Genomic DNA, 23,807 nt, shown 5'->3' on the forward strand with positions numbered 1-23,807 from the left:
ATATCAAATGGGAATCATTACGCTGTATTGTATAATATATATAAAAAATCATTACCACTGGAGAAAACGTTGAGGCTTAACATTTATGTTTCAGGAACAGATGGCATTTTATACGGTGCTAGTCGCGAGAGGGTTGATAGAGGTAAAACGCGTGATCGGGGATGGAGTGGGGAATTCGTCGGGCAAATTGCTGAGGGGCGACGCCAACGAGATAAGCGAATGGAATAAGGGTACCATGTTGTGACGTTGGATTTACATCAGAGTTACAATCGTAGGACATTTTTTTTCTGTTTTTTTTTTTTTTTATTTAGTTTTTTATTCTACCTATTTTCTGCCCATATATACACGCTTTGTTCCGCTCCATCGAAATACGTCGTGTTTTCTTATTAGGGGCCAGTCGACGCGACGCTATTAACGCTATTAATCTAGACGTTTAAGTGCTGATCTCAGATGAATGTGTACTTATGCTTCCATTACGACATGAGTTATAATAAAAAAAAAAAAAAAAAAATGAATGCATTAAGACTTGAGGCCGTTAATATCAGAGATACGCGTATAGGTATCTGTTAGCACGATCAAAGATAACAGAAACAGACTCTAAAAACTACAAAAGAGATTTCAAATGCATTTAAGGACCTGTTTAACAAATTACGAACAGTGCAGTTAACATGTATAATAATAATTATAAGAGTGTATTTTATGAAATAAACTCACACACACACACACACACATACACATATTAACCGTTATTTAAAAAAAATGCCAGAAACTTTTAACATTCTCACATTTTTTTAAGCGAGTTTAAATAAATAATATATGTATAGTATATAAACTATAGACAAAAGATATCTTTTCAGTACCTCCGATTTATTTTTAATATCGAAATGAAATAAAACAGGTACTGAAATTTAAACAAAATTAATTTTGTGTAGAATATATTTTTATTTGTCCTGAGATAATCAGAGTATTATTTAAAATGTCCAGACATTGGAACGTCAGGAAAAACTGTTTTTATTTTATTACAATTTAATATTAATTTTAAAGATTCACCGTTCTTACTGTTAACTTATTTTAATATTTTAAAGACATAATTTATATAATAAATTATTACATTCAGTATTCCAGTCCGCCGTTTCTATTTTTTTTCCATTTATAGCTATATAAAAAAAAAATGTTTGATAATAATGTTTCCTTTAGATGTTTCATTCACAACTATATCTTATCAAATCTTGCGCTTTTTATAGTAAGATGATTAATGTAATTAATAAATAATTGAAAAAGTATACGGAAATGTATCTGTATTTTGTTGAAAATCTTTTTAATTTAATGAAATTACAAATAACTATTATTATATCCTTTTAACTAAATTAAAATGAATATTTTTGTCAACTTAAATATTCAATATAAACCTCTAATTAAAAAGAAGGTGTAATCATTTTTATTCAACCAACAAAATAAGCTTTTAGATTTTGATTCAGTTAGAATAATTTAATTATGAAAATAATGTTAGTATATAATAATGTTTAATAATAGTTACCTACCACAATTAAATATTACCACTAGTAAAATATACAGAATTATTTTGAAACTAATAAATTTTAATGTAGATTGGTATAAGTTTAATTATTAAAGTTTAAAATTTAACTCAACACTTAAATAATAGTATTATTTTATAGTTAATTAGATGAATTGTTTAAAATAAATGTACGTACCTCTTCTTTAGTTATAATAACATTTTAAATACAATATTTTACGCCTCGTGGTATTTAAAGATAACTAGGTAAATGTCTATTGAGATAATGCACGATGATAGTAACTTTGTATAATATGTAACGATATTGAGTTTATTATGTTTCATATATTTTACTCGATGCAAAATAGTAATTTAAATTTTCTGATATTTCACAGAACCAATAAAATATAACTTTACGTTTACACCATTCATTGTATTTGTAAAAATTATATAGATTTTAATGAAACTTACATTGTTATTCATCTTATAAATTAAAATGTGTTGCATTTGAATGATTACTTGTACATAACTTTTGTTTTTTTTCCAATTCGATACTTTGTGATTGAAATCAAAAATGTAATAATACAGAAAAATAAGAAATAATGAATTCTCAAACCAATTTTTCTATTGATTCAGCGCAGTAGGTACTTGATGTTTCTCTGATACCTAAGTAACAGCGTTGAAAAGGCGGTGATTGGAAAACGGTTATATTGTATTGTGCACAGGTATAAAAAAAAAAAGTAAGAATATCCGGAAAGCCAAATACTTTGTAATTCATTTCGTTTTTAATGTAATTTAAAATGTCATTCAATACATTCAAGTAATATCCAATTCGACAAGGGTTGTTAACAATGAAGTGCTTTGAACATATTCTACTTATCCTATTTATTCTTGGAATCCAACCCCTTTATATGCATATATAATTATAGTATTTGCCCAGGGTACCCATTTTAAACAAGTTACAAAGCTAAACATACTCAAAGTATCGTTTCAATAATTAATCATTATAACAATCTAAAAAGAAAAATCAAAATGTCAGATTGTTAAGTTTTGTACTTACAGAAATCAGACAATTTTTTTTTTTTTTTAGTTTTGACCATTATTGATGTTAAAATTACTATGTTGACTTGTGTTAGTTTAATAAGTAAAAGAAAAGTATAATATTTTTAACTATTTTTTTTTTTTTTTTGGAATCGTATAACTAAAACAAATATTCAAAAATTTAGCATGGCTAATATTACACGTTATCGTTGCAAATACAAAAAAAATACTAAACAAATAAAAAACAAGCCTAATTGAATTTATTTTTAAGCTTAAAAAATGATAATATAGTTATTATTACTGAATCAAAATTAGTTGCGTTTATATTTTAGAAAGTATTGTACGTAACTAATACATATATATAATATATAATATTTAGATAAATTAAAAATAATATTAAAATTGTATTTAATGCTTACCAATTATCCTTTTTATATAATAAATATAACTAATCATATATTTATGATATAAATAACTTATCAATAAATCAATGTTACAAATAATTATTAATATAAATTAACAACAATTAATAAATTGGTAAATAAAAAAAATTAAATGATTTAATTTATATTATTATTATTTTTTTTATTCATTCATTAGGTTAAGGTTAATTATTATATTATACTTTCATATATAATATTATGATATAATTATTGACGCATACATTAACATATTATTATTTAATAACAAATTTAATATGTTAGATAAAATATCGATTAATACAATTTAAATTTTATAAAATAAGTTTCAAATATGGTTTTATATTTTTGGTTTAAAATGTGAACTATTAATGTTTAACTTGCGGACAATTAGGGCAACTGAACAAGTTCTATTTTTTTTTAACTCGATTGTTATATTATAAATGTGTGATGTGAATCTATATTTTATAATTCCTACCTACTATGATGCAAGATTACATTTTTAATTACACTTGACAAAAAAATGAATAAATGAAATAAAATAAAAATCACTCGAAATTGGCACATAGTTTTATTCTTTGATGTGATGTATTTAATGACAAGTATCGATTTTGGTACACTTTCCAGGCCCTTTTTTTGTAAATTATACACATCATATTAACGTTTTGATTATTTTCATAAAAATTAATTTCATATTGTAATGATTAACAGGTAGACATTAAAAACGTCATACATAATTACAATAAATTTTACTCTGGAATTTCTAATGCCAATACATTATATTTATATTCATGTTAGGTGTTCGAATTCAAAGTCATGTCTAAATTATATTATATCCAGTTATTATAAATAAAATTACTTTTTTCAATAAAACAATGCTCTGATGTTTATATGAAATCATATTTAATTTGTTCTAAAAGATTTTATTCTGTAAATATTTTTAAATACAATTTATTATTATGACCTATTATATTTAAATCGAAATTCTTTGGTTTTGTAGTAACACAAAAGTTTTGTACATAAATAATAATATAACAAGTCGATAAAGATTTTCTTTTTATATGGCGCCGTGCTTACAATAATACAAAATGTATTGTATATTATATTCAATATTAATTTTATATTTTTTTTTTTTATCGAATATATTTATAAGCCAATGTTCGGTTGTTTCGTTTTATTCTAAAGTGACTAAAAAGAAAATTTAGTTTTTAGTAATTATATTTTACATTAAAAAACATAATTTTTATTTTTGTTATCAATAGAGTACTCGCATTTACGACTTTCAACGAGTTCGAAAATATTTTTTTTTAAGCTGATGGAAAATATTCAACAAAACAGTGTTTAAAAATTTAGTTTTTAAATTTACCAATAGTTGTTTAAAACAATTTATTCGAATTACTACGAAATATTGTTGCGCTTTATGGAAAACACATTTTTTTTTTAATATCAGAATACTGCGGTCGACCATAAACTTTAGAGATTCATTCAGAATAGTTCTTTGTGTTTAATGGTGTATGTTTATAATATATGTTACGGTAAAAGTACGAATTCCGGTTAAACCTAGAAATTACCGGTAAATCCTAGGTTTCGCCGACTACTGTTGGTAAATGTCCGAATTTCGGACATAAACCAATTGATTTCGGTAAAACCTATGATACACAACATCGTTTGGTCAAACCCCGAATGATTTTTGTAGTTTGGACTTTTACAAACGAGATTTGGTAAATCTTAGGATAAACAATCAGTGTTGGTAAAAGTCCAAACGTTTTTACTAATGAAAGTCGGACATTTACCAACAGTATTCACCGGTAAATTCTAGGCTTAACCGGTATTCGTCCTTTTACCGTAACATATATATACATTGGTAGACTAAAAAATAATTTCTTAAGCCCTTGTACATGGATAGAACATTCATATTTTCAATATTAATCAGCTTAAATAAAAAATCAAGCTCATAGAGTTATTATCATCAAATTAGTTACTAGTTAAATATAATGATAGAATGACAAAAGTGTCTTCTTTAGGTGGCTTATTTAATTTATTCAAATCGATGTGTTTTACTTCCGTTATCACAATTTCGTATTACGCTTAATATATAGAACCATAGAAGTATGATATTATCATAAAGATCAGTGTTTCCCAAAGAGTGTGCCACCGCAACTTGAACTTTTTATACAAAAAAAAAATAATCATTTTTTTCAAAATATTTAAATATAATTAATATAAAAATGAACTTTAAAATTACAAAAAAAGAGATATAATTATACATTTTAGTGTGAAACGAATTATCATTTAATATTAAAAGTACAATAATGTATAATACACAGAACAGTTCTGTGATATATATATATTATATACAAGTACAGCTATCGAGAGATAATTATATTATTACCTAATAACGATAATAATACATGACATCATTATATAGTAATATACGTATTCTTCGAAAAATAGATAGTATTTATCCAAAGTGTGCCGTTGTGTCGTGACTTATAACACCTAATAATAATGTGCCGCGATAGGAAAAAGTTTGGGAACCGCTGATATAGATAAACTAATATTACAATACAATGTATAATAGGTAATTGTATTTAAGCTGATTTTATCAATTAATTTGAACTACAGTCTTGTGCTGTATAAAACACTCATCCCTAGAATTTAGACATTTTTATTAATAACTTATACATCAGATCACAAGGTGAAAATATATGTAATGAATACTGAGCGTTCAATTTCAAATATTATGTTACTTTAATGTTAACGTTGATTAAAGAAGAAATAAAAAACGGTTACGCATAAAATTATTAAAAACGTGTCATTTTTATTTGAATATATTATTATTTATACTATTGTGTTATAAATTATTATAATAATATTGTTCCAAAAGAATATATCAAAATTCAACTTAATTTTTCTCCACAATTCCAAAATGTATCATTTATTTATATTTAAGTCATTATTATTTTATGATAACGTTTTCTTAAATACCAATGTAGTCGTGTATAATCATTATCATAACTATTCCCATCATACATACGCACATACATAAAAAGTATGAAATAACAGTGTAATATTTATTTTTTACTTACCTATCTGATTATACGATTATTTCTCGAGATTGGTTTAAATGAATGATTGCACCATTGGGGCACGTCAACTTCATATGTATCTAATACGTTGGCACGAGATATGTGATGATATTTTTATACGAAAATCGATTATTTAAACCACTTTTACTAGCCATAACGGCGATAATTAAAGCAAAAATAAAATACCCCATTTCGATCACATTTTGCTCAGGTGGTGTCATAGCGGTCCCTTCGGTTTTCGATCTAAAACTTCATGAATATTTCATAAGAGCGAACCATCCCAATAGTAGTTATCTAGGGAACCGGCAATAGCAGTAATAACCGATGTGGTATATTTCTACACAATGAGAAGATTTGAATTTACCAGCAGGGGACGGTTGTAGGTACCTTTTTGCAAAAAAAAAAAAAAAAAAATGAATAAACGATGAAACATAATACCATTATACTGTTCAAGTACCTACCAAGAGTTGTATAACCGAGCAGTTGTATACACAACTACGTTTAAAATCTATAGCCAAAGTGTAGACATAATGAACACACGGTTTAAAAGATTAAATTTTTATCTCAAATTACTGGCCGAGCTTACAAGAAAAGTTGGATAATAATTTTAAATGTTTAAATATTTAAATAGTTTACTAAAGGTTTTAAAATGAAAAAATATTTCAGAAAATAGTACTGATATATAATATTATTATTTTACAAGAAATACTAATTATTATTGATACTGACGAAAATACAAACGATATTTCAGATTAAATTATTGACGATTAACGATAATAATATCATGAGTTCTTTTATTATCGTGCAGTTAAAAGTATAATATTTCTTTTATGTATTGTTTGTGTTGTTTTGATAATAGCGTGTTTATGACTTATAATAATTAGTTAATTTTTAAGAAAAAAGTTTAAAAATAAGGTATTTTTTTTACATTTGTTAATAATTTTGGATTATAAATAGGGCGAAATACGTTTTTGTTTATAATTAAGTGGTAAGAAAAAGTATTTATTTTTTGCTAACCTAACATTAATTTTATTTTGGTCTTTGTTTATTCTTTTTAAGTACATTTTTATATCTGGTTTTTAATTGAAGTTCAAGGAGGAAATTAAACTCGTTGATTTTTAGGGGAATATACATTTTATTCAAATTAATTGATTATAAAATTAACTTACTTTTTTTTTTTTTTTAAGTATAGTTTTTAAATATTCTTAACTTATTTTAATTCAAGACTATCTAGATTTATTGACCCGGGAAATGTACTCATTGTTGTTCCGTATTATTTTTTAAAACATTTTTTGTCAATATTTTTAAATATATTCGTATCCTTCAATATTTTTACTAGCCTTGAGTAATTAATTTGAGAGATATGATTAATATTAATATTTTTAAATATAGATTTCGTGTTATTTTTATTTTAATTAATTTTATTTTTTCCATTAAATCATTAGATATTACTTCACAAGACGAAAAAAGTAAAAATCTTTTATAAGTATTATTTTTTTCTCCAAATATTATTATATTTTATTAATTATATTGAATATCATAGATTAAATTAAAGACTACAGTTTGTTTACATTTTGGAGTTATTTCGCAATTTGTAATAGTGGTTACGCAAATTATTATTACTATTATTATTACTTTTTTTTCATTTTTATATTATTTTGTGTAATACGTATTATATTATGTGCATGCCATTTTGAGTGCCTGTATTTTCAGTGAGGACAATGCTGGTTTAGTGAGTGGTGTAATGATGGCATCTGAAGTACTTGTGTCCGGATAGTTGGGGTAGTGGTGGAAGTAAAGACGGTAGTGGAGTTAGAGTTGATAGTTGTCTGGGTTGACTCGGCAACTGAGACACTGTTGTTGCTCTATATAGTTGATTCAGTTTGAATGGAAAGGAGGGTTAGGTAAGTTGGTTGAACGAGAAGTGAACTTAATATTTGTATTAGTTTTATTTGTATTTGTTAAATTATAACTTTGAGGGGTTTTGGTCGTATGAGATTTTGAAAAGTAGATGTTTTGTTAGATTGTGACAATTGAGTTATAACTAAATGGAAGTCTTATAGGTAACTTTCCTGTTACCTATAGATTTTCGATGATATAATATAATATAAATTATGTATAATATAGAATAGAATATTATATTATATGTATAGAAATTTAAAATAATTTAATTATATTATCTGCCTGTTGACATAATAACTGAAATGTAATCAGAAATAAAAAAAGCTTACTCAAGAAATATACTCATGGCCTTCTCTATTAGTGGTCAAACACATTCTTGTACATGCTACAAGATTGTTAAAATACATTTTTAAAACAATCATATAGGTTTATTATTACACAAAGCAAGTTGGTCCAGACAATAACGATACGAGAACTTGAATATCAATTATAATTTTGAAACTATAGTGATATAGGTAATGAATTTCAACAATAATAATTTAATAAAATTAAGTTCAATGTTTTTGAAACAAGTATGAGATACACATTATATATTTTTTTTTATTCAATTTTGGTTTGAAAATTGAACTCTGAGACATTAATTTACTTATTTGAGGATATTAATTTTCAATAGTCCCATAAGACACAAATTCACTAACTGTCAAGTTGGATTTTCAGAGATAGATAATAATACTTGAAAATTGCTTTATAGTCTAAAAAGCACTTTCGTACTTTTAGTTTTTGAACAAGTACAACCAACAAGTTAAGGAACGAAAACAGAAAAAAAAAATATAATGAAAATGAAAAAATAACGGAAGATTATTAGATTTATGTAATGTTCTACAAGAATCTTCAAATTAATTCAACCGTTGGAAATATCATTCTGTTAATTTTAAATGATCATCAATGTGAGTATGCACTATGTAGGTATAGTCATCATAAAGACGATATGAGCAATGAGCATGTCTTGATTCTACTTTGTGGTTACAAAAAAAATGTAAATGTTTTATTTTTCAAACAAACAAACCATAATTTTAATTCTAATAATACATTTTATGATAATAAATGTATGTAATTTCCATAATATTTACAAAAAAACAACCAAAGTAAATAAAATTATTTTTAGATTAAATATTTTAGTTTGTATTTTTTGATATTTTTAAACCACATTTATTATAAATCAAAGGATGAACATAAAATATTTCGCTATGTATACTTAATTCTACATATCTGGGCATAAAAATAAGTTATCAAAATACAAACAGTTGAATTAAAAATTGTAATACATATCGGCAACGTATGAAACGATACACACATTATAGTAAAACATTTAAAAATGTTTTGCTATTATCGTATTATTTAATACAATTTAAAATTTTTACGACTTGGAAGTATATCTAGGCTACCCTTAAAAAAGGCACCCCTTAAAGTCACACAAGTTTGATTCATTAATATTTTAATTTTGGCTATCATTTTTTTTTTTTTAAACATAATTTTCAGCCACCCTCTTAACAAACAAGTGGCGCCATTTTAGTTATTTTAATATGGGTGCCAAAATGTTAGCAGTCCCGTTTTTCTTCGTCATAGTAATATCATGAATATTATGTTTGTACAACGTATGTAGAAGATTGGGTTATTATTTATTATTTTATTGAATTAAAAAAATTGGAAAATTGAAATTCATAAATAGCTGTAGTTATGCATATCAATATAATAGGTTTACGTTTACGTCTATAAATTATAAATACAAAATAAACATTACATCCATAAATAGATCGTATTATATACGCATTATGATTTTCGTAAAATATTTAAAATTTTATAAATTTACATCCATCGGCACATTTCGAAATCGTATAACTGAGCAATGATAAAAATATAGGGGTGCCAAGGTGTGTACAGCAATGATAAAAATATAGGGGTGCCAAGGTGTGTACCAGATATTATGTTCAATGTTGTATTGCATATTATGTGATTTTACAGTCATAATATAAATACCATTTTATTGATGATTTCTCAAGTGATTAAAATTATTTGAAAAAACTTCCTATGGTCGTATTAGAAAAATGTATTTCAATGTTGATATCAAAAAAGTTTTTTATATATTCATAATTCAAATGATTGATATATATATTATATATATATTATGTAGAAATAAATATACATCAATGTACGTAGTTAAGTCCTAAAATTACGAAAAATTATATAAATATGTGCGAAAAATACATTAAATATATGTCTATATGGTATACGAGTAAATTCGATTGTCAATTCGTATGCAAATTTACTTACAATTTTTGAAGCAAAAATAACGAGTTTCTATAAAAGTTCAAAATAGTTTTTATACATAAAAAAATGAATAATATTTGATATTAAACGCTTAACTTTTTATAATATTCAAGTCAAATTTATTAAAATATATTCACAATTTTAGATACGGATTTATTACTATTATTATTATTAAATTTGAATACTATATAATTATATTTTAAAGTAGTAATTCACTAATTGGAACACATATTATTTATTTATATTCGGTAGTAAATATCTTACTTATGTCGCAAATTCACGCTTATGAAACATGTTTGTCCACTGCATTAAATAATACGCCCTTTGGCCTTCAATTAAATCAATAATTATAATGTTATTTCGTACATTACATATTTAATAATACTATTGGCTTGTTAGTGTTTGTTGGAATCTAAACAAATGGATTAGAAATTTAAATTTAATACGGAAACAGTTCTGCAGATGAAATATACGGTATATGCTCATATATATTATATAACACATATTGCATTTGCTTGTTTTAATAACAAGCAAACTATCCGGCGATTTATGGGTGCATTCATATATACTATTGTGTAATAATAAAACATGAGTATAATAATTTATGTTCAATCAATTGTATGAACATTGAATATTACTGTTGGTTATAATTCTCAATCAAAGTTCATTATTTCTTTTTTTTTTTGTTCATAACAATACCTACCTTTTCAAGAACGAATAACTTTCTTGTATAATATAAGATAATATAATATATATTATATAGCTAATGTACTCATGTAAGCAGCCAAAGTATAAACACGACTTAATCAATGATAACACGAGCGGTACTACAACAACCATGACTTGTACAAATGGTCGTCCAAGGTAAATGGAAATCGAGCAACATAACTCAATCATCCGTATACGAGTTGATTCGCCAAGTATATTCAAAATGTCTCATTTTCCTGATTTTTGGATATTTATATGTATACCCAATGATTATGTTTTGAAATTCATAATAACCTGGTACAGGTTTCTGTTTTTGAAATAATACCCCATTTTCTTATTGTAAATCTTTTGGTAGATTTATTTTTGTTTTTGAAAACTCGATGTATTTAATTCGAAATTCGAATGAGCAGTTTCTCAGTTATTGAAATCTTTATACTGAGAATAATAATACTTAAAATAGTTTTACAAAAATATAAGTTTAACAGAATACTGGATATTTGGATTTAGAGTTTATAATACTAAGTCATTTTCAAATATAGTAAATTTTGAAAGATAAACAATTAAAAAACACAGCTTTATTATGTTAAAAGGTCAATGAATCGTTAATACGTTTTTCTAATTTTCACAAAAATATGTCTGATTATTCGTGTGGTTTATTGTAATATTATGAATTATTTGATATCTGTGGCTTATAATATTTTACGTATCTGCCATTGAAATGGTTTGTAGACAGTTATTATGGTGGTAAATATTAAACTAAATATGCAGTCATTACATCTGCGCACAATAACACGCACTGTGATGACTGATGTAGTGATGTGACCTGATTGAAATGGATTAAACACGAGAAATAAATGTAGTAGAGTAATGTCCAACTGTAAACACATTAACTAAACGATTTATGTTATTGAATATTTTATACATCATCTAAACTGCATGCCATGAATTCCAGTTTTATATTGTTGTAGTGTTTATGAAATGCAGTTGGGCTATGTATTATTTTGCACACATAGAATTTATAATAATTTGCGAACAACATAATTATTCATATATTACGATTAAGTATTTGAACGGTTTTTTTTATTATTGATTTATTTGGCGTTTAAATTATACTTTGTTGAAATGATTAATCGCCGTATATTGTGTTTTGTTAATAATATTTACCTACCTTCATATTTTATCATAACATTTTAGACTTTTCACTAGACTACACATTTTAAAAGCTTAATTATTATTTTTGTATTAACAATTCAAAATGAAAGTGTACAAACGCAAAACCATAACAACATTCTTTTACACTTAATGTATTGTAGGAGAAACTTTTAGTGAAAAAAAGAAAAATATGATACATATTATTGTCATAATGTTATGTCTCTTTTGTTACGGTTACACAAGTAAAAAGGCTTGTACATTTATTTATACATTAGAGTACCTATACAATAAGGTTACATTTTATAAGATCCTATACCTAATTGTATTTTCTATAAACAGACTTTTATTTAATAACATTATGAAAGGTATTACATTTTTAATGATAAAAACTATATTATAAAGTATGCGCTATTGTAAATATATGACACAATAATTCTATTCGGACAATATGTACATTTCATTCATCGATTCATGAATCTATTAAGTGTAATCATCATTCGACAAAGACTAAATTTGAGGTGTATGCATTATTTGTATGATGCGTATACATAGTTTTGTATAAATTTTACCAACTCGATAGTAAAATACTTAAATAATAAAATTATGATCTTGTGCGAAGTTGACTAGTACTTTTTTTTTCAATCGTCTCAGTTTGTATGATACAGTATAGTAGTATTATTATTATACTCTTCGAAAAAATATTAAAACCATCGCATTCAAAAACGAACCTAAACGTAGTTCTATCTGCTATAGTGTTTATAGTAAGTTTTTTTTAAATTCTAAGTGCTCGTAAAAATAATTTATTACTAAAGATTTTGAAAATATATTGAATATTGTATAAGTAATATCGTTCAAATAAAAATTTCGCCTTTGTACCCAACATGACATATTAAATCAAAACATATACATACCTACAACAAATTATTAATTATATCGGTGTTACATTATTGTAAAGATTCGGTAAATTTAATCACAATAATTTTTACTAAGAGCAAAACTAAAAATTATAATTTGCGGAGTAATTCAATTTTAAATCGATGTATTGTAAAATTGACCACTTTAAGTATTGTAATTTAAAAAATATCAAATATTTTAATTATTATTACAATGTATTAAAGGTGTAAAATTGTTTAGCCTATTTTTTTAACACATATTTTCAATCAACGTAAAATTCATATTAAATTTGAAACCCATCTATCTACACAGTACACACTTATGTACGTAAATTATATTGCCTAAACAAAACGCCGAATAGCATATATTAGTTAATTTATTAGATGTATCTAGTAATAATATACAATAAATAATATTATAAAATATAACCAAAAATTACAATTATTAATAAATTGTTTTCTAAACTGGAAACATTACACAATTTTCCACAACCGCACACTACATTTGACTAAGCTCAAGCGTCTCAGACTATTCGCAATTGAAACAACTATATAAGTTATAAAACAAACGGATTTTATTTTCCAAAATGTCTATAGATTTTTTTCAAAATGTTTTTAATACGCGCGTACAGAATGTAACAGACATTGAAATCAACACGGTGAAAATTATTGCACCAGGTCGATATATTGACATTTGTTCACTAGCGGTCAGTTCAAAGTGACACTGTGACAGTACACGCAATTAGACGTCATTATAAACGTTATAATTGCTTATTGACAAGACGACGGTGAAACACAAATCAATTCATTATTGTTAGCATGTGTACGACTGCGTTTCTACCACGTTGTGATAGGGTGAATCGAGTACCCAAACATTGACGGGGCACAATGGTAGAACCTATGCATATTATAATCAGTTTTCGATGCGTTGTATAATATTATTACATTTTCGGTGTATGTATATATTATACACCCGAAGACAAGTTTTAAATGTCAAATATCACGAGCAGCCGGAAACTCGTTATTGCACGAACTTCGTATTCACGACGACTTATAAGTCTATATATCACGATATGACTTACAATTCATCCGCATATAAAATAATATGATATATTGTTATTTTCATTTGGTTTGTGAGTTTATTCGGTTTTTTTTATTTATTTTTTTCAGTTCCCGATTTATGGGCCTCAGACAGACGGCACAGTCGCCACGCATCGGTCGGCGGAGGCATGACGAACCAACTTGATCCGAGTAAGTAATTGCAGTAACCATAGTAGTTATCACTTATCACTAAAATAATTAAATACCATAACAATTTGCAGATATTAATAAGTGGACTATGAACGTACTATATTCACCCTTTCAACTCTCGCGCTCGTCATGCATAATATCATCCACACTTTACGTTTAAAAAAAATTGTTTTCTTGTTTTTAATACTTAATTTATTTTCAGGAATTAAATTTTTAAATATTTTATCATTCCATACTATTTATTATTTTCATTTTATCGATTTAAAAAAATTAAGAATCAGCGTGAGAAAGACTGGATATATTGTCGACGTCCCCGTGTTCCTCATGCAATTATCTAGTTATTAACTACAATTCGAATATTGTATTACGAGTAGAGCATTGAAATTTATTTTTTTAATCATCTACCTTATAGCTAAAAAATTAACTTAATGTGACTTACCTAATGCGCATTATCTTGAAATACTCACAGTGCAGATGTCAAGTCGATACAATAATTGTGTAAGATACGTGACCACTACAAATTAAGTTATGTAATCGATCGCGTTTAAATCTCCATCAAATTTAAAATGAGCATTTCCGACGGATAACGCAACACTAATAATATTATGGTAGATTGAGATACAGATTATTAGATTAGAGATATACACGGACGACCGATCACGAGAATGAGCCCACGAACTCGGTTTTAAAATAAAACAATTAACAATACTCTTTAGTTATGCTAACCGTATAAACCGTAAATACGATATTCAACTGATAAATCGAACAGATTTTTTACTGTAAAAAAGTAAATAACCGAAAACAAATAGTAGTTTCTACAAGATGTTTGTAGACACCAGCTGTTACGGATACCAGCTACTGATAATTTTATAAAAATTTACCTGAAATGTTGTATTTACAACCGCGGAATTCGTCAATTTTTTTTTCAGTCTTTATTACATATTATAACGTATTTGATATTAACTAACCTTTTTTTTCAACTAGCATCATATATGATGTAGTTATTAATATTTGTCTCTGCCGTAATACACTGCCAACTAGCAGTACACGAACCACCGGGGTTAGTCTCTGTACGAAGCAGTTTAATTTGGTTAAGTGCTACGCAAACGACTGACCTTTACCGACGAGTTTACGAATTTTCACCAAAAGCTCATTTTTCGGGCCGAATATAATATTATAACGAGGTGTGGCGATGATTTAATTTCGCTTTCGCCGGCCACGCCGTCACGCGTGTTCACACGACAAAAGTTTTCACACTGACAAACTTTACACCCACTCTTCGCGTATATAGTCGCACACGGCTAAAGTTACACGGACCCGCGTAGATGGGTTGTAACACTGGTATAGCCGTTATATACCTATGACCAGTGGGTATACTCTTAAACTCGACATTAATGAAAACGGCGGCACGTTGTTTATTATTATTTATTATAAATAATAATGATATTATATAGTAAACAATATTTTTTCTCCACTCGTCAGAATATGAGCTCAGCGCACCGGAATCGTACACGGTACACCGCTATTATAATATGCCTATAGGCAATCTACACAATTATAAACATAATATTAGGTAGGTACCATCATAACAATATATATATATATATGTATATGGGCGGTAGATGCGTACAGAAATACAAATTAAACATTTGTAATAAATAATAATATTATCATTAAAAGTTGCACTATATATGTATGCAGACGGTTTAAAACTACACACGTATAGGTACTTTATTTTTATGGATAAATTTAATTTAATTATCGTTTTATTGAAAAGTCAATGCGGGCAAACGCCCAAGTATTATTGTTTATTATTTTGAAAATTATTTATGTAGGTACTCGAGATTTCGATTGGTGATGACTATATTTATCAAAACTAATTATTGAAACCTTTCGGGTCATCGTTAAAAAACGAAAACAAAAAAAACCGAAAAAAGTAACCGTATATTGTAAATTATAATATGATATTATATCTATATACAATTTATATTATGTATATCATACATAATAAAAAATATTATATTTTCGGTTATGCGCGTCTCGATAATCATATTGATATGAAACACTGTCTTCACCCTGTACATAATAATAATAATAATAATAATAATAATGATATATGGTTCATATATCACAATATGACACTATACGAATCCCTATATATATATTGATTTTTCGCACCGTCAATTGTCTTGTTATCCCGCATTGTTCCGGCAGCCACGTTATAAATTATTATACATATTAAACGCGCGTATGGGATCGTCTGGTTAATTATTATACGCATAAAAAGTAAAAATTTAAAGTTGGTGAAAGTTTGAACGTTATTGCGTCGACGTTGTATGCGCGGGTCTGACGTATATTATATTTGTGTGGTACGTGCATTTATTAATACACCGTCATGTTATTATAATAATAATTGTTATTGTTGTTGTTGTTATGCGGTAATACGGTGAAGCCGAGTATACCTTGCTATGATGTATTCACGTAAAATTGAAGGGAATGTTTCTGTTTTTAAATTAACCTGATTTCAAGAAGATAAAAAAAAAACCGCCTTCATACATCCGGTATACGCGTGAATGTGAATCGTTTTGCAACTTTCAAGTCTATCGATAGAGTAAAGGCATATTATTATGATTATTAATATAGACATCCCTTTTTTATAAACCCATTTATGAACTATCTTATCATTAAAACGATTTTCATCGGACACGTCGTTGTGGTTATTCATGAAATCGTGTTTTTATCAAACCTTACAAAAAAAAAAAAAGTACCAAAACAGTTTCAAACTGTAATTTTTATATCTTAACAACACGAGTAACACAATATTTGTTTGTGAACTACACAATATGTCAGCTAACAAAATGCGTAAAAACGTTAATAACATCATAGTATCTCATGTTTTATGAGAATTTATTATAGGTATGTTGAAGGTAATATAAGGGGCCACCGGATTCAAATTTTTGCTAGCCAACAAGTATTAGTTCTCTATCCGATATATAAACATAAAAAAAAAAGGATTTTAGCCGACCTAACACCACACCTCGATCTAACACATTTTGTTTATGCTGAAAAATATTCGGCTGAATCTTAGATTGTTGTTATAGAACTTGAATCTTAAGATGTTTTTTTTTCTTTTACATACATGATGTATATAAATTTACATGCGAGCCGGAATAGAAGAGTATCGTTATTTTTGGACCGTTTTCATTTCAAGCCCGTCGCACCAATGATAAATGGTCTAGGGAAATAAAGGTTATACCATAAAGGAGGTGGCATATTGTACCATAGGCAATATACGAGATAAAAAAAAAGGAATAAAAATCGGAAAAACCACAAGAAAAATAGTTAAAAAAATATATATATATAAGCCCCATTAGAATGTTAGTAAATGGTTGGCATTTTATTTTTAATTTAAATTCCGTGGAATTTTAACTCTTTGATCATTACTGCCACTTCCGTACCTATGCACGTTAATAAAGTGCAAAATGTTGTTCCAAAAAACCGCCAAGGTCGTTTCATAAATTCATTTTTTTTACTCTCATACATAATGGATTATTAATGACGTACTTTTGAATTTTACCCATTAATATCACTAGGTAAACTAACTAAAAGAAAAAAAAAACAATAATATTTCAAGTGAACAAATTGTATACGTGCTTGGTGCGCTATGTTAATGCATTATCGTAAAGATAATGTGCCTATTGGATATACAACATTTAAAATAAAATTACTGGAACACATTTATAAATTAATTTAAATAAATAAAACCTATATAAACTTAAAATTGTTTAAAAATTCTCTCTCAATATATATATATATATATATATATATATATATATGCATCATGTTTGTAAACAGTGCATTGTGTTTTTGTGGACACATTGTTGATCAAAACTTTTTTGACAGCTTTGCATTTTTAAAATAACTATTTAATGAATATTCAAAAAATATATATAATTAGATAAAATATTAAAAAATTGTAATAAAAAAATATTAAAGATAAATAAAGATACATATATGATATAATATTATGTGAGCATGTAAGTAATATAGTACAGTACACATGCAGTATACTTTTACAGTGGACTATAAAAATATCGACTTAAATGTTTACTTATAATTCTTTTAATAATTAAAAACATTAAATTATATTATCATATTACGTTTATCAATTTATTTTAAAACTTACTGGACGACGTAGACTTTAATATTATATTTAAAACAATAAACAAAAGAACATTTCACACCATACTTGCGATGTGGGTTAGTCTTTGCTACATCCACAGTGGGATTATTATGACTGGGCTGATGATCGCAGAGAACTTTAAGACTTCAGTATCTTATGTTTTTTTTTTGTTTTAAAAACGTATAACAGACATTATATTACTTTGATAAAATTACCGTTGATATTTAATACGTTTGAGTTGTGTATCGTCCATGGTTTTGCTACGTTCATAATCCTTATTGTATTTAATATTATGACTGTAATTACTATATGCTGTCAAATGAGATATTATTATTTGAAAATACACAAGTAGTGTCAAATTTCAATTATAATTAAACATATCACATCATTGGTTTTCAACCATGTTTAGATAAACTGTATAGGTACCTGTCCTGATGCGCGACGTGCTCTATGATTTTTTCGTTAATTGTTAGCTATCAAATAAAATACCGCTTACAAACATTTTACGGACGCGATAAATGTATTTTGTAATTTGGTTTATGATATAATGTGTGTTGTTTCTCTTCATATCGTTTGACGGCACTTCTATAGGTACAAAAAAAAAGGTTTAATATACAGTTTCAAAATATCAAAGGTGATTTAAAAAACGAAATTGAATCTAGTTGGTACTTTGTAGTGTCAAGAATAGAAAAAAATGCCCGGTTAATTCTGTGCAAAATCACCAGGAGAAAAAAATGATAACTATAAAAAAAAAAAATAGTAAATTTAAAGGCTTTAATTTAAAAAAATATATTGTATTATATTTTAAATATATTTATGTAGTATGTAAATTTAAGGATAATATAATATCCAAATATTCGAATGAATAATGTATACCTATATAATAAAGATTAATAAAATATGTATAGTTTTGTTACTAATAATATTGGAGAAATTTCAAATACGGGATTATAAAAATTATGTAAATAATCGATATTATAGAAAAATTGTAATTACATGCAATAATATAAAATGTATTTGTAATGTAACCATGGTTTTATCAAACAAAATAAGAAATATATTTTTTAATAATAACTCACAGAAAGTTTAGAAGAACATTAATTATGCATGTCATATTATTTATGATTGACGTTAAATTATTAAAATATTGCTTATTTAAGTTATCAGTATATTATGTGAATATACTTGAAACTCTCACACAATTTTTATAATACCATTTTATATCCATGGTATACATTTTTTTATGCATTTTTAGTTATATATTTTACATTTCAATATTTTTTTATTTTTAATTGTTTTCCCATAAGCATCGATAAAATAATTTTATACTCGGCTAAAAACCTTGAAAATGTATTTCAAGGTTTATCATAAGTTTTATTAAAACTATTAACGATATAATATAGTTAAAGGCTTTTGTTATACCTAGTCCTTTAATGTTTAAATCTTGAAAAAATTTATAAAATTTTAAGTTTTTTTAATTTAAATTTGAAAATGTTGTACCATATTCCTCATAAAAGAAATTCAATAATCTAACAATATACGAGTATAAAATATAAATACCATTTTTTTTAGACATTTTAAGTTCAAATTGAAAAGATCTTAGATATTACACGAAGAATAACGTGTTTAGTTATTTTATTATAAATTAAAAGTAATTTTAGCGGAGATCTGAAATTTGTACTTATAATATTAATAATAATAATAAAAAAAAATAAACATAAACAATGATATTTTCAAAAAATGTATACTACAATTCTATTTACACAGTTCTTAGCTAAGTCGATATCAACTTAAAAAATAATAATAATATGATGTAAAAATATAAAATATAATGATTTATTTTTCTATAATCATTGATCATTTATAGTACGTATATACGATATACTCGGTAAAACATAATTTAACTTACCATATTTTACGAATAGTAAAATAAATTACTTTAATAGCAATATAAATATTTCATAGAATATACATAGTAATATAGTCTGACGGATCTTTTCGATCAGAATTGTTTTTTTGTATGCAATGATTTATCATTGAATTCAAATTTAACCCATACATTACAGTGACTTATTCAATGATGAAGTACACTCGACACCTACTGTACAGAAGATCAGTTTCTTACTTTCTCCTTTTTTTATTTTTATTTAAGTATAAATATTTTAATATATTATAATACATTTACATGTATCCAATAGTTTTACATTAAATAAGATGAGAAAATTATTATTTTTAATTTAGACATATATTAAAATTTGAAAAATATTTATTCTTTATTTAATTATTATATTTCCGATACCAATAAACTAAAAATAATAATAATAATTAAAAAATAATAAACAACTCGTTTATTTAGGAGTTGATTATTTAAATAAGTAAATATTACTTAATGATGTGTACAAAGATATATTATTTTAAATATTAAAAAAAAAAATACAATAAAATAATATTTTTAGGTACTTGTTACCTAACAACTACTTTGTTAGTAAAATTAAGTTGAAAATACAATATATTATGTATGTTTTATGTTATCTTGTTGATATTAATTAAATAATTTTCAAAAATGTTTGTTATTTTAATTAAGAAGCATGTAAAATAAATGTACAGCTTCTGTAACATAACCAGTAAACTGCTCTTTCAGTAACGTCTACGATTTAAAATGATTAAAATGAGTAGGAATGTATTATACATAGTTCATATTATTTAATTTGTTCAGCAGTATCATATTATTGTTCAACTTTTTGTGAAAATAAAAATATCTGTTTATAATAATAAGCATAAGACATTTTTTTTAAAACAAAAATGAATGTCAATTTATAGTTATAATATATGTTATTATTTATACTAAACATTTTATAGTAAAATAATATATAATTAAAGCTTACATATTAAGATTTTCATTTATCGTGGAAGTTTTTTTTTCAATATTTTATGTGGTTATTGAATATTTATTGCGAATGAATAAAAATTAATTTGGAATTCAACTAAACAAATGTTTTTGTGATTATTTGAAAACAAATTGCCATTCAATGAATTATTTTAAAATTTTAATTTTTAATGTAAAAGTTAAAATAATTATGTATGTTTATGAACCTATATGGTGCTGATAATAAGACCAAATTTAAGATATTATGTAAGTTAATTCTTTTGTAGATTAACAACATATATTTAGTTACTCAAGTTAGTATAGAATTCTTAAAATAAATCATTAGGAAAACATTTTAAAGCGTATTCAAAATCAAAAGCATGAGGCATGACGTACTTTGTATTGAATAAATTATTAACATTAACTAACTGAGTAAAACAAGTTTGTAAGTGGTATATTTTTAAATATATTTTAATATAATATACTCGTGTAGTTTTAAATAGCATTAACTAATCAGTTTCATTGACTATCATCTGTTTTCTTATGAGATATAATAAATAGACCAATTTTTAAATTTAAATCCTCTCGAAAATATCAATGAGATTCTCGTAAAATATATTTACGTTCATAAACCACAAAATATCAAACTACCCTAACTATTTTTTTGCCTATAATATAGAAGATCTTAAGACGTTGTGAAATGGTTATTGACATAAATCCCTCTTATACACTTTATTCGATTTACCATGAGCGGCTAGAAAAACATGGTATAGTAAGTTATCCGGTTAACTGGGTCTAAATAGGATTGTGTAAAAAATAAATACATAATATATATATATATATATAGAGAGAGAGAGAGAGAGAGAGAGAGAACTTCCGCTAATAAGTCAAATAGGACAAATGACAAGCAGTGAATCAAAAAAAAAAAATATATATATATATATATAATAAAATATTAAAAAAATAAATAAAATAAATTTTCCAGTAGTGAAACTGCATGAACACAAATACGTATTATGTTATTACGAGAAATAACGATTCAGTCAATACTGTTCCTCTATCGCGTTGATTACAGTTCTTAATTGATGATGAGACACACAAGTCATACAAATTAAAATCCTGTATTATTTTTGTTTTTTAATTGTGCATTTTAGATTTTCGATGAAATGAAGTTGAATTAAATTAAAAATGTATAAATAATTTATTATTATATCCATTAAATCATACATAGATTGAACCATAGTTGATTTTAAATTTTACAAAAAGGTTTATAATTTGTATCGTATTTATATAGCATTAATTTATCCATTATTGTATGAACCAATATTCGAAGAATTGAAAATATTTTCCATGGTTTTAAATAATTCAAAATTCAAATGCATATTATTTCATCTGAGATTTCTCAAAACTCCAAACTAGAATATTATTATTATTGACATATAGAATGAAAAACTAATGTTTATTTTAGTACTAAAATCATGACCGAATAAAAAAAAAACCTAAATATGATACAGTGTCAGGGTATTGAACACATGAATTTTATATTATATACCGTAAAGTTCACTATCAAAAATGTCGATAAAATATTAAGAATCCAAAATCATTCACTATAAATAATTTTGCGTGAAAAATAAAATTAAACATAAAACAGTATTGTTGGATTGTGAAAAAAAGTCTCTAAATCAATGCCCGTATATAATATACAATATATATATATCACTAATTTAAATAGTTACATATATTATTAATAGATATTTTATCCTCTGTAGCACCATAAAACGAAGAAAATTTAAAAATCTAATATAACTTAATATTTAATAAATAATATTTATATTACTCGATTCATTAATAGTTATCTACTTTATGTATACTATTAGATATTATTATAAATTTAATTATATGGAAAACAAAAACATTATTTAAATTAATATTAAATCTCTACTAATCAATCCTTATTCGTGTTATCGTATATAATATATTTATTGTATATTATGTAAAAATAATATTATCGTGATTCCAGCATCAGCTGTGGTACCGCTTGTAAAAAATGTATGACACACTTTTTGTAAATTTCTATAAATATCAAATATCTGAAAGTCGGCATTTTTTTCATTTTTTTAAGTTGTTTAACATATCGTGATTTATTGATCAGTAAATCAGCTTTACTCAGAATTTTAGTTTTGTATGCTATTATTCATTGTCGTTTTCAAATTTAAAACGATAACACAAACATACAAGTTTTTCATCCATATAAATATTAGGCCTCTCTTCGCGTACATAGAATACACAGATTGATATTCTCCTTATACTTGTAATATGTGCAAGAACTTCGTATACAATAAATATTACCATTGAAAGTTAAAAAAAAGTATTCCAAAAATAACCTAAGAAAAGATTTTTTTAAGTTAAAAAAAATATATTTTGTATTTCACTATGGTTAATTAATGAAATTTATACCTACA

General features: G+C 25.3%; 2 protein-coding genes across 3 annotated transcripts in view; both read left to right on the forward strand.

Moving 5' to 3' along the window:
• The window catches only part of LOC132930817 (zwei Ig domain protein zig-8-like), a 225,103-nt gene that overhangs the window by 45,611 nt on the left and 155,685 nt on the right, over positions 1–23,807 (forward strand). For both annotated transcript variants that reach the window (XM_060996891.1, XM_060996890.1), the window contains exon 3: positions 14,216–14,296. In XM_060996891.1, coding sequence (XP_060852874.1) covers positions 14,216–14,296 — 81 coding nt within the window. The remainder of the gene's footprint in view (positions 1–14,215; positions 14,297–23,807) is intronic.
• The window catches only part of LOC132930816 (ATP-dependent DNA/RNA helicase DHX36-like), a 242,856-nt gene that overhangs the window by 33,580 nt on the left and 185,469 nt on the right, over positions 1–23,807 (forward strand). The window lies entirely within an intron of this gene.

The sequence above is a fragment of the Rhopalosiphum padi genome, chromosome 4, assembly GCF_020882245.1.
Source record: "Rhopalosiphum padi isolate XX-2018 chromosome 4, ASM2088224v1, whole genome shotgun sequence".
NCBI classification, from domain to species: Eukaryota; Metazoa; Arthropoda; class Insecta; order Hemiptera; family Aphididae; genus Rhopalosiphum; species Rhopalosiphum padi.